Source organism: Pongo pygmaeus, chromosome 1 (assembly GCF_028885625.2).
Source record: "Pongo pygmaeus isolate AG05252 chromosome 1, NHGRI_mPonPyg2-v2.0_pri, whole genome shotgun sequence".
NCBI classification, from domain to species: Eukaryota; Metazoa; Chordata; class Mammalia; order Primates; family Hominidae; genus Pongo; species Pongo pygmaeus.
In genome coordinates, this window is record NC_072373.2 from 59,526,004 (window position 1) to 59,539,778 (window position 13,775).

The following is a 13,775-nucleotide window of genomic DNA, read 5'->3' on the forward strand; positions in this document are numbered from 1 at the left end:
AAAAAAAAAAGAAGTGGGTGCTTACATGACAAACCAAAACCATGAAGATTTTGGCCTAGTAGTCCATTGGAGATGTAGCAAAAAAATATGTCAGCTCATGTTATCCTGTGGTAATACTGTCATCTGCAATTACTTGCAAGGGAGGCCATTTGCCCCATGCAATTTTAGCTCCATAGAAAGAGGTTAAGAAGCAAAGCCTTTGTGTTTTGGGTTGATGACTAAAGACTATGTTTGGCCATGTGGTAAAAGAAACAGATGAGCTCTCTTTGGTACATGAAACAAAGTCAGAGATTTCATTTCTCCAGAATTAAAAGAGCTAACTGCTTCTTGACCCCAAGCGTAAAAGTAAGAATGAGAAAGCCTAAGGGACACATGTTCTGCAAAGGATCACAATAAGGGTGTGGTCTTCATTTAAAACCTTGACAGCTTTAACGTAGCCCGTCCCTTTGAGTTTAAGAGAAGCAGAGATGAAAAAAAGGTAAAGAAATGTAGCGGATCCAGGAACTATATCTGCAAAATAACTGAAAGTGGGGTTATTAGTAAAGGGCCATGATTAAAAATAACCTCCCAGAAAGTAAAACTACTTCCAAGTGTTTTTGACTGTTAAATTAATTACAAATTTTGGTCAAATCCACTTCCAAGGTACTTTTCATGTACCTGTAACATAGGGTTTCAGGATGGCTACTAATAGTGACTTTGTATCTCCCATTTGTGTCCTTTACAAAGGGTTATGTTTGTTGTGGTTATTCTATTCCTCCAACATTAGTATTGGTATTGGAGGCAAATAACTCATCTTTTAAACTTTGTATTATAATCAACTTGCAGACCAATGGGAGCCATATCTGAAATTGATTAACATACCAGCCCACATCTGTCAACAAACTTGGCATTTGCAGTTGATGCAGTGATGGGACAGTTCGGTCATCTTTCCTAGGGAAGTGTGGAGTATGTTCTTTATGTGGAACGATGAGAGGAAAGGAATATTTGATATCATCAGGGTGAGACAGAATGCCCACCAAGTATTATACTCACTCTTTTATTTTTTTCTAGCTTTCTTGTGGTTATATGGTGCAACGTGTTAAGTTCTGAAAAATAAAGGGTGAATACAAGTAAAGGGCATCATTTACAGGCTGAGGCAGTAAAACAAAACAAAACAAAACAAAAACACATGTTACTGTCTCTTCCCCTGCTGTGAAAACCAGGAAGTCCTTATGTTCCAGAGAGTGAAGTTAGAATATAGAGCCTCCATGATTCAAGATCCTGCAGAGCTCAACACTGATCCACTAAGGCATATAATGTGAGAAAGAAATAAATTGTTTTAATCATCTAAGGGGTGTTTTGTTACTGCAGCAAAATGTAGCATCTCCTGAAAGTTACAAGAAATGTGACAGATGTTGATAGATAGATAGATAGGTGATAGAGAGAGAGAGAGAGAGAGAGGAGACAGATTTCTGTTTGTTGTGCTTTTCATGTCCTATAAGAAGTAAAACATATATAATAGTTAATTCTTTTTTAATATACAATAACATGAAGAAAGTTTTAGTTTTTAATATATTAAGAATCATTTCCAAGCCTGTTGACTGTGTATGCTTGTACAGAGAAGCAGCAGCGTTTCTGGCTAGGGTCTAATGTTTGCATGGGCTCCAATATAAATAAACATAACATTCCTGGAAATTGAGAGTCTAGTTTTTAGGATGAGTTAAGTAATGTATTGTGAACTACTAAAACTCATTGGAATGTAAAATTAACTGTATTTTCATTTTAGTTCTTTTTATTGTGCCCCAGTCTATGAAAGAACACAAGACTTTTTTAAGTAATATATTTTTGGTAAATTACTATTATAATGTTTGCACAATAGTGAAGTATTATTTTACTGAACATTTATTTGGAAGCTAAAAATATTGGTTCTACTCTAGATCAATCCCTCTGATAACAATTTCACTTGCTTTGCAATTTGCTATTTCAATTTAATATTGCCAGTGGTGTTAGACCTGCTATTACATTTATTGCCTAGATTACTACTAAAAATATTGTTGTGAGAAAGGAGTAATATTGCCATGATTTTATTATTAGAACGCTTTTCTTATACACAATGCCAGGAGTCTGCAAAGCATCAGGCTCTCAGGCCATGCAGTATCATTTATATCTTTTATGACTGGCTCTCAGGGTTCTCCACAAAGGATAGCAATGGTGATTTTCAGAGCTATGGTCAGAGAAGCGCACCTCTACAGCAGATAGGATAAATATGATTCCTCAATTTTAATATGTGGTGGCATATTTCAGGGGAAAAATCACATGATAACTGTCAAAGTTTTGTTTCTCTGCGTCATGAAATTCCAAGACAATCTGTAGAAAAAAGCAAGATTATTGAGAGGATGTACAGCTGTTAAATATGCACTAACATATGATTTTCTCTTTATTATGATAGATGGTTTGAAAAATGAAACATTACATATTAAACTCTTAGGAATATCACAAATTCCTTTTTCTTTGATTAGTTGGCATACTATAAATACTATGAAATTGGTGCTGCGTTTTATTATATTATTTCAATGCTCATATATAAAACTATACAGGTATTTTAAAAATTAGCTACATATTATTACATTCTAAACAAAATATGTAAACTTCGAGTTTTGTCGTTTATACATCTAGACAGGCTGATGTATACAATATCTCATATATATCATATTTATGTGTTTATAATCCAATGTACATGTGTGTATGTGTGTACATGTGTATGTGTGTGTATATACGTATGGATCTATATACTCAGAAGAACTACATTTTTCAGTTTTATATTTTTTCTATTCATCCCTTAAATATTACTTTCCACAGAGGAGAACTACATAGTGGAAAATAAGACACATTAACGACAAGGCAGAGTAGGTACCAACTTAGATGTTGGAGAAAATGTTATCACTTTGAAGCTAAGTTCCCTTGACAATAAAAGGGAGTCAATAGAACAGAGCTACTCTTATTTACTTCATAGGATTGATGAGGATTTTAACTGAAGTAACGTGTAAACTATAAAGTGACTTACAAGCAGGAAAGGTGATTATTTTGTTATTCTTTGCAGCTGTACTTCTCAAAGTGTATCAGGAGAAATCTGCTGGTCCCCGAAATACTTTCAGGAAGTCCACAAGATCAAGCATCTTATTATAATAAAATAGAGATGTTGTTTCATTCAATTTTTACTTTTATTCTCTAACAAGTGTACAGAGGACAGGTCTAGAATCTACATGGTGTGTAGTACTGTGGAAAATTGAATACAGAAGCAGATATGAGAAGCCAGATGTTTTCTTTTATTCCAGACATTGAAGAGGTTTGCAAAATTTGAAACAATGCTAATCTCACAAAAAATTGGGGGAAAATATAGTTATATTCATAAAAATGTGTTATTTATGTGTATTTCATTCATAAAATGTTACTTAAATGGTTTACATTAATAAATACATATTTAATATCATACATGCCTACAAAATATCTTCACAAACAAAAGCTCTTTGGAGTCTTCAATAATTTCTAAGAATGTAAAGGGCTCTTGAGATAAGCAGTTTAGGAATTATTGCTTTAAAGACTTCATTCTTGCTCTTTATTTCTCATTTTCAATGACAACTATCTGCATATAACAGCAATGAAGTGGTAGTGCCAGTACTGCTTCAAGGACATGAGGAGATGAAGACCAATGTATCTCCCTTTCTCTTGACTTTTTCCTCATGGTTACAGTGCGGCTGCTCAGCTTTGGGTCTGCATTTTACTCCAAAGGACACAGGAAAGCTCAGTAAGAAATAAGGACGAGACCCAAATCATAAACTGAAAACATTAGCCATGAATACCTCCCTTCCCCCACATACAGATTCTTGCTTTTGTCTCATTGGCCAGATGGTTGCTATGTATACACCAGATGCTGCAAGTAGTTTTATATCTGGATCCATTGCTATCCACAACAGAATCAGTGTTCCGGTTGTAATGAGTGAAGAATGTGTGTAATAGAAAACTAGCCGCAGCTGCATTACTTGATTTGTTCATCTGTTTTTAAACAGGAAAATAAAATAACCAAAAGTATGATAGAAACAAGGGGTTTTAAATGGGAATTAGTGCTCACATGAAGATGTAGAGAAGATGAAGGAAAGGAAGAATGTAGAGAACTGGAGAAACATTCTTAATCCACTTAATCTCAAAGCCCTGGCATGAATAGAAAACTTAGTTTGCAGACAGGTCCAAGAGGTTGCATGCATCTGGCCACTGTGAAGTGGAAACCTTGGGGAGGTATTTGGAAGCTGCTATTTCTGGGCATGCTGCCATTTCTATGGAAGCTGCTGTATCTGTTCGTGGGAGCCACCATATCACTGCATTTTGGGAAAGGCTATGTTCGATTGTCTTATGTTCAGTTATCATAAACTTCTGAGGATGATGGCTTCCACTTCCTGTCAGCCTTCCACTTCCCACATGACTTTCTGTCACTGATAAAGTCTAAACTGGAATTTCCCAAGGAGGAGGGTTTGGGGAGAAGTGTACCAGCTTCAAACTAATGACAATGGTGCCAAGTTCATAATAACCAAGTTAGCACAGCTGCCAATTATCTGTAAATTATTAATGCCACAATCTGAGATGTTTTAATTTGGAATCAATAAACTAAACATGACCAATTAGAAGCATCACATGTAGTTTTTATTCAATAAAGTCCATTTTCTGACAAATTTAAGTAACATTGTGAAAAATGTATGGAAGAGTATAACACATAGCACATTTGGTTAATTCAATCCAGAGGAAAAATGTCTTCAACAACTAAGAAACATGGTAAATCATTTATAAGCATAACATGATAAAAATAAAGAGTATAACACTCTTATGTACATAAAAGCCAATATTTAAATATTTGAGGGAAAATTTAACTCATATATAAGGAGTTAGGCATTTATTTGTCACCCAAATCACTGATACTGACTTATTAAAAAATTTAATCACATTGTTTTTGTTTTTCATCTATTAGGCAGTTCCACTGTATGTAAAACTACTGCAAGAAAGAAAGACCTTTTAAAATTTATTTTTGAGATAGGATCTTGCTCTGTCACCCAGTTGGAGTGCAGTGGTACAATCATAGCTCACTGTAAACTCAAACTCCTAGGGTTAGGCGATTCTCTCACCTCAGCTTCCTGAGTAGTTGGGACAACAGCCACAACTGGCTAATTAAAAAAAAAAAATTATAGAGTTGGGGTCTTACTATGCTGTGCTGGCTGGTCTCAAACTTCTGGTGTCAAGCAATTCTCCTGCCTTGGCCTCCCAAAGTGTTGGGATTACTGTCGTGAGCCACTGTGTGTGGAAAGAAGACAACATTTTTTAAAATCAGATTACAGCTGAATGTCATAGAGCAAAATAACTGACAGGTTTCCCATTCTTCCTAGTTATGTGTAGAGATACTCAATGTGGCTAGTGGATAATATATTTTATGCTTGGTCTTAACTTTCCTAATAGTTAAATAATATGTGAATTAGTATTATTTTAATAATTATTATACATTTTCATTTAATATATATAACACTTCAGTAGCAACATAATATGAAGGACAAATTATGGATGAAATTTCTTAGTTTAAGTACTAATTCAACTTTTCCGTAGATCTTTATTCATAAGGAAATCACTAAACTTATTTGGCCTCCATTTACATTGACTGGTGAAAAGGAATAAAAACTACTGCAAAAATTAACAACTGGCCTACTAGAGGAGAGTAGTGGCAAGCAAGTGTTTCCTATTTAAAAGAAAGGGTATTTTTCCTTGAAGGTATTATTACTCGCTCTTTAAAGGGTGTGAAGTGTTTTCCACCAATTCTCTCTCCATTAGATGTTGATCAACATACCGTTGGCTATTTAGTAAAAATAAACAAGCAACCAAACAATCAAAAACAGCAATATGCTTGTGCATGTATGCTGATTTCTTTATGTCCAGTAAAGAAACAGGGAACTGTGGGTGGCATCTGGTCAACCACACTGACCGCTTAGGCCAGGGGAAAAATCCCTCCTCTGAGATTATCTCTCACCACCTTCACTCCAGCTCTGGATTCCTCATCTGCCAGTGGGTACATGGCTTCAATTGAGTTTCAGTCTCATAGGCAAATATTGCTTGTGTGTTCAGCAGCTTTTCTCCAGGCATTACATAGCAGGCATCACACTTGGAAAAATTTACTCAACATATCTAAGTCATGGTTATTGTTTCAGTACAGCAGACATTACAGCAATAACTAAGAGAGTTTAGAGTGTTAAGGGCCTGTAAGAATGCTTCAGACTTAAAAGGTACTGAATGTGTACTACTAATTTTGCTTATAACTGATGATCACAGGTTATTGCAGAACATTTTGACTAGTAAGTCATCAAGCTGCAATTTACACACATTGTAATTTTTCCACCTAAACCATTTTCTCATCCATAAGTTAAGAAATGTATCTACGTTTTTATCTTGCAGTTTTGCTTTCAACCTGAATTCTCTTTATTCATATTAGTATTAAGTCTTAGAATTGTAAAACGTATCTTACTTCAACTGTTTTTTACCCACTTGAGTCATTCGTGGTCATAAGATATAAAAAAATGGCTTCACGTTTTATATGACTAAGCTCTAACTGCTTTTCCACATGAACTATTCTGTAGATGTTTATATTTAGGTTCAATCATTTCCTTCTGGAACTTGTTAATTGGTTATGACATTTAAGAAATGTATCCTTAGTTCATAGTATATGTAATATGGTGTCTTAGGGCTTTGGAAAGGGAAAATACAAAGAAAAATAAAACATTGTCCTGACCGTCAGAGAAATATAAAATTCTTTCCTTCTATATTTCCTCAGGTCTATTATTTTCCTATTTTTTTCTCTCGTAGGTTGGTCTGTCAATAATCCTATAATTCAAATTCATTTCACAACACATCTCAACAAAACCAGACTCTCCTACCTCATGGTTATTATGAGATTGAATGTGATAATGTTTATGAAAAGTCTGCCAAACAAAAGCACTTTTTAAGTGTAGGGAATAATAATTTTATTTTCCTGTCAACTCTACGAGAATTTATATTTATTAAGGCAGGAGCCGTGCTTTTTTCAGACTTGGTTTGTTCTGGGCTTTAATTAATAACTGTGTCACTTTGAACAGCTTGCTGAAACTTGCTTAGGGAAATTTTCTCATCAGCAAAATGTAGATTATAATAGGACCCACCTCCTAGGACTTCTGTAAGGATTAAATGGGATAATCTGTGTAAAGTGCTAAGCACAGCACATATGGAAACACTAAATAAATTATAAAAGAAAAATAATAACTAACAGTTATTTATGACTATATAAAAGACATTTTATTAAGTTTTCATAGTAATTATATAATTTCATCAACACAAAATGTCTGATAAAGTTGTCATTATTATAACAATAATAATTATTATTACTGTGGTTTTAACACTCAAGTAGCACAGTGATTGGTACACAGTAGACATTCAACAAATATTTGTTAAAATCTTGTTGAACTACAAATTATAATTGCCCTTGAGGCCTCAGTTAGCTGTATCAGTCAGCATTCTTGTAAGAACAGAATCTGATTGCAGCAGAAAGGAATTTATTTAAAGACATTGGATTGGATAGTTCACAGAATCAACAAGAGGATTGGAGATGCTGGCTCAGGTGCTATGCCAGGAACAAGCCTGAAATCACAATAGCAGAAGTAATCTCTTGAGGGCATCAAGGAGCAAAAGAATTGCAGCTGGCACATCTGCCACACCAATACAGATCACTGAAGTCATCATTATCAATAATGTCACCAGAGAAAGCACTTTATGCGACTTCCAAGATTTGTACATCTTTCTAATTAAGGAGATATGAAGAAGCAGTTACTTGTTCTTCATTTTGAAGAGGATATCCAAATGTGCACAGAATCACCAGACTCTCAATATAAATAACGTTTATTTTCAGTCCTCATGCACACCTAAGGTATAGGCCAGAAGCTAGAATACCTGCTAGTCGTGTTTTTTTACATATTTCACATTTCATATTTTTCAGTAGTATGTCATTAACAAAATATGTCCTGTGGCACAGTGAGATGATCTACATCCTTGTAAAATAAATTGTAGCACAGATGCTAAGAAACTACTTAAACCCAGAATACAATGAGAATCTTTAACTCTTGTGACTGACATGTGAAAGAAAAATTCTTCCTGATATTCTCTGTTTACAGTTATAAAGAAAACAATTTATGCCAGAGAGGAAGCATTATCCCCGGTGCCAAGAATCATGCCACTGGTAAAGCTACCACATCAGGAATAGCAGTTTTAATTAAAATGACTCTATGTTGAAGCTTTAGCCAACATATTGAGTTAATTGGAGATGGAATATGAATACTCTCTTCACAATTTTCAAGTACTGCATGCATCCCAAATTCCTGGAATTGTGTCAAGCATGGAAAACAAGCAATGTGACTCTAGATTTATACTTTTAGCAGAAACAGGAAGCTTCCCTTTGTATTTTTGTCTTAATCGATTTTACTCCATAATAGCTTACGATGTCAATGTTCTTCTATTACAATTTTTTACTCAAATAATTGGAAACTAAACATCTTACGGGTTACAGTCTCTATTGGCCTAATGCGAAGAGCATGTAGAGGAAACTGAATTTATTACCTGATTTTTATAAGACCACACTCTTATTTCCAGAATATTGTAGCATACCAGAGCCCCAGAAATTATCACTCACCATTCGAGTTGAATATTTGCCCTACTTAGTAATCTGTGATACAAGAGATCTGGTCTTTGAAATGATTCAGGAATGATTCAGGGCTGAGAATTTGATAGGACAGCTTTCTTCTCATGACTCAAACCAGGCGTTTGTTGCCAGAACTATGTCTTGCTTTTTTATATATATATATATACAAATTAAATAGGACCTCAAGGCACTGGTCATGTATTTGTCAAGGGGCATGATCTGATTAGTAAACTCTAAAATTTCTACAGGTTAAACATTTCTAAGTAGCACATTGAACTATCTGTGTATTACAATACCTACGTTCACTGTGACTCTGATGGCTAATAGTTGCTACTGGGCCTCAGTACAGAGGGTAATTATATATTCATTGAAGTCAGAGCTGAACTGATTTCACACCGATTTTTACTCTGATGTCCCTATCCTATAGACAACCGCCAATACAGCACTCGGAGATACTGGCATTCCTTTTACCCATGCATTTAATGCTTTTTCCTCCAATAAAAAATGAGCAAATTCTTGGTAGTCTGTTGGAAAATTATCCTTCCCTTTGAATATTTTTAATAAGCTCCCCTGGGGCATAATGGGCATAAGAATTGGCTTCACAGGGGCGGGAAGGCGAAAGTTTATGTTTAGATTATTTTGAATTAATTCCAGTCATCCTACATATCTACACTTCAGTTCCAAGATTCCCATGCCTCTCCAATCATGGTTCTTTGTAACTTTAACATAACAGACCTGAAAGGAATTTAAATTCAATCTTGGGGTCAAAGCTTGTTTTGAAGCCCTACAGCTGCAAGAGGTAAAAGATTTATTTAGCACAGGCTTTGAAAGTCTCACATTCATTCTGTACTTTGAATGGGTAGGAATTGGGGCGCTTTAAGCAAACCATCTCTATTAGTAGTAAACTCACCCACAGTCTTTGAATTTTTCATGCTCTTCATTCAATTATATGCAGGCATGTAGGTCCAAATGCCATTTCTGCAACACACACTTCATTCTAGGTGGGCAGAGGTGGAATTTCTAATTTCAAAATTCCACCCTTAATACTGCGTAGGTTTATAAAGCTTTTTGTCCCAGCCAGTAGGAAACAAACCACATATGCTCTCAATTTTCTTTGGAAGCTTTTACCAAACCACTTCTGGCATCTCTACCTGTATAAGCCCAGATTAGTCAATGTAAATAAGACAAACAGGCTCTAGCTCACTTAATTGGATAAATTCAGGGATTTTGGATGACACATCCAAAATCCAAAATCGGATAAAGGGATTCTGGATGGCACATCAAATCACCAAGAAAAGTAGGGAAACCTACTCATGTGCTACCCAGGAAACAGTAAAAAAATTTTCATAGGCCCAGCACGATGGCTCACACCTGTAATCCCAACACTTTGGAAGGCTGAGGCGGGCAGATCACCCGAGGTCAGGAGTTCAAGGCCAGCCTGGCCAACATGGTGAATCCCAGTCTCTACTAAAAATATAAAAAATTAGCTGGATGTGGTGGCACGTGCCTGTAATTCCAGCTACTTGGGAGGCTGAGGGGCTTGAGTCACTTGAACCCTGGGGGCGGAGGTTGTAGTGAGCTGAAATCACCCCACTGGACTCCAGCCTGAGTGATAGAGTGAGACCTCATCTTAAAAAAAATGCATAGGACGTATTTAGTGAGGTCAACACTGCTAACTGCAATGAACAGCACCATATGGAACTAACCAACTAACCATTACCATTACTGCTGCAAACATCTCCTGAGAAAATTTCTCTAGGCACTCTCTTTGTCTTTGCATTAACAACTTAAGATCAAAATCTGGGTGGTACACCTGTTTCTTCTAGTTTAAATGATACACCCAATCCCTCTGTAGCTGCAAGGACACTGGGAGAGTAAGGACCTGGGTTTTCCAGCTTCTAAGAGATAAGGCTGTATTTGAGTAATTTCTCAAACAGTTGAATGGGGTCATAAACAGGGCAACCCAATAAAGGACAGATTAATTGGCTTGATGTATCAAAATGCTTTAATATAAAACATGATGCATCTTTCAGAGAAAAATAAAATAGTGAGAAAGCATATCTAATTTCTGGCAGCTACTAAGGAATTAGAATCTGTTTCTGATTTATACCCTCATATACCCATCGCTTTGTAGCCTCATAAAGTTGGCCAGTTCACAAGCTATTGAACAGGCTTGTCATTTACTTTATGCAGCATTATAGTATTTTGTCAATTTCAGTGTAAACTCTATACCCATGACTTATAGAATGGTTTGAATAGACTTACATTGATGTGTGGCCACTCAAAGTCGTATCAGAGATTTACTGTAGATGTTGGGAAATTTCAAAACCAATACAAATCATTGAAATAGTCCCTTAGAAATGTTAGGAGAAAAAAAGCTTGTAAAAGTAAAAAATCAACCAGTTCTACTAAGGGTTATAGCGTGGGTCAAAATTTATGTATTAGTAGTGCTCAGTGGAGGAGCAGATGCCATTTCAGCCCTTGGTAACTTTCTGCTATTCAGGACACTGATTGCCTGGAATTTCTCTGTGTCAACTTTTCTTGCCATGAGTCTTTCTTCTCACTCACATTCCCACTTCTTTCATATCTTGCCAATTTTGTATCTTACTGACTTAAAGCCAGTATTTCTGTAGTGTCAAGGTGTTTGATTAATTTATTTGCTAGAATTTTTTTTTTTTTTTTGCCACTGAAAATCAGAAGACAGAGGAACTCATATTTCAGGAAAATGTGGTTCTCAAGAAACAAGAAATAGCTTTATTAGAGGGTGTTCTGGTTGGGCAATAACATTGAAAACATAGTTTCATATTTATTTGTCAGCTTTGGAGTTAGTATTGAGTCTAAACCTACTGTAGACTAAGCAACAACAAAACACACACACACACACAAATAAATAAATAAATAAATAAATAAATGAAAACCCAGCCAATGAAACAGAGCATACGTTCTATGTGTTCATGTATGGAAAGCCCCAAAGTTTTGCATTTAGTGTGAGAAAGTAATCCTTTTTTTTAGTTTATTGCTTACAAAAAATTTGTGTTACTAGGATTTGTTGTGAGCATATTATTTTCCAAGAAATCCTATGTTCACAAACATAAGTAGAAGAAATGAATTTAAAGTCATTGGATTGGTAATATAAAATCAGAAATGATCATTTTTTTCTGTGTAAAAACAAATGTTCACATGGATTCTTTATATATATAGGACATTTTTTTTTCTATTTCTCTTTATTTTATGTTTCCTGTGATCATCCTTTATGTATTTTGTTAGATATTATGTATTTTTTCTATTGTTACAGTGAAACTGTTGCTATGCTTTCATAATAAGTTTATTATCAATATTGCATTGCCATTTCTACTGAAATACTTTGATTATACCAATATGTACATTGATTTTTAAAAACACACATATCAAATGTGAGCCAGTAGAGTTCTACCTCATGTTAAAAAGTAATTAAGTAATGTTATTTTATTTAAATGTCTGAGGCCAGGCACTGTAGGTCATACCTGAAACCCCAGTGTTTTGGGTTGGCGAGATGGGAGGATTGCTTGAGCCTGTGCAATATGGTAAGACCCCATGTCTACCAAAAAAAAAAATAAATAAATAAAAGATAAAATATTAGCTAGGCATGTAATCCTACCTGCTGTATTTATTTGTTCTTAATTTGACATATATGTGTATATGTATTTGTTCTTAATATTGACATATTATATGTGTTTGTGAAAAACAGAAAACAACAGTTTCATAATTAAAGTGTTGAATTTTGACATTTTTCAGATGAATTCAAGTTATTTATGAAAAGGCTACCTATGAATTATTTCCTCAACACATCTACTATAATGCATTTGTGGACAATGGATTCTAATTTTCAGCGCCGTTATGAACAACTGGAGAACAGCATGAAACAACTTTTCCTAAAGGCGCAGAAAATTGTACACAAGCTTTTTAGCCTTAGCAAGAGGTGTCATAAACAACCTTTCATCAGCCTGCCAAGACAAAGGTAAGACATTTGTGGTAATGTAAGCAATTAAGTTTATTGTTGAGAAAGTGAGTTCTATTTATTTTTCTGAATGCAGGTGTGTTAATATACAAATCATGATCTAAATTATATTATTAGAGATAATTTGAAAACAATATATTAAGTCTCAAATAATAAATTATAGTTATTTTTCAAAGTAATAGTACAATGAGAAAAATATATACTAGCACTTATTTCTTTTTTTTCTTTTCTTATCAAAATGAAGAAATCATTCTAATTTATTATGTGTTGTAGCCAACTAATAATTGCATTACAGTGAGCAGAGAAGCACAAAGCCCTATGGTTACATTGTAAGCCTAGGAAATAAACAGGATGAGAAATTAAAATTCCTCAATATGTAATTTTCAAATAAAATAATTCAAGATGTATTTTCTATAACCAGTGTATGGAAAACCATAAACCTAATTCTACAAAAACTTCTGAAAATTACTATGAAAACTTCTAAAATTTAATAGGATTGATGACAACAATTAAATTATTTGTGTCTGAACTGACTTGGGGAAGCAGTGTTTGAATTTCCTACTTTAGGAAATACTGAGCAGTAAGTGTAATAAAAATTTGTATTTATCTATTTGAGGTCAGTTTGAAAACGAAAAGCTACGGGAAAATATAGGACAGTATCACAAGAAATATACATTTGTATCAGTATCTCTTACATAAAATGCTTGAATTTTGACTTGGTGCTTAAATCATTAAGATGAGAACTCTATAATTATAGTTTTCTTTTGCTGGAAAAAAAAAAAAACCCTGAAGGTTAGTACATAATTTTAAACATCCATTTAAAAAGAAAGCATTGGATTGTTTTTGTTTGTTTGTTTGTTTGGTTTTACAATTTATTGGTGTCTAGTATACAAAAAAAAAACTATGCAACCATCATAATCTAAGGTGAGGTCATTTTCATTGCCTCAAAAAGGAATGGATTACCAATTAGCAGTCACTCCTCATAAACCTTCACCCAGTCCAAGGCTGTTTCTCTCTATAAATTTGTCTAATCTACTATTTGTCTCT

The 13,775-nt window shown here is 34.5% G+C and overlaps 1 protein-coding gene across 6 annotated transcripts in view; it reads left to right on the top strand.

Moving 5' to 3' along the window:
- The window catches only part of BRINP3 (BMP/retinoic acid inducible neural specific 3), a 383,505-nt gene that overhangs the window by 303,846 nt on the left and 65,884 nt on the right, over window positions 1-13,775 (top strand). For all 6 annotated transcript variants that reach the window (XM_054454133.1, XM_054454152.1, XM_054454116.1 and 3 more), the window contains one exon: window positions 12,506-12,728. In XM_054454133.1, coding sequence (XP_054310108.1) covers window positions 12,506-12,728 — 223 coding nt within the window. The remainder of the gene's footprint in view (window positions 1-12,505; window positions 12,729-13,775) is intronic.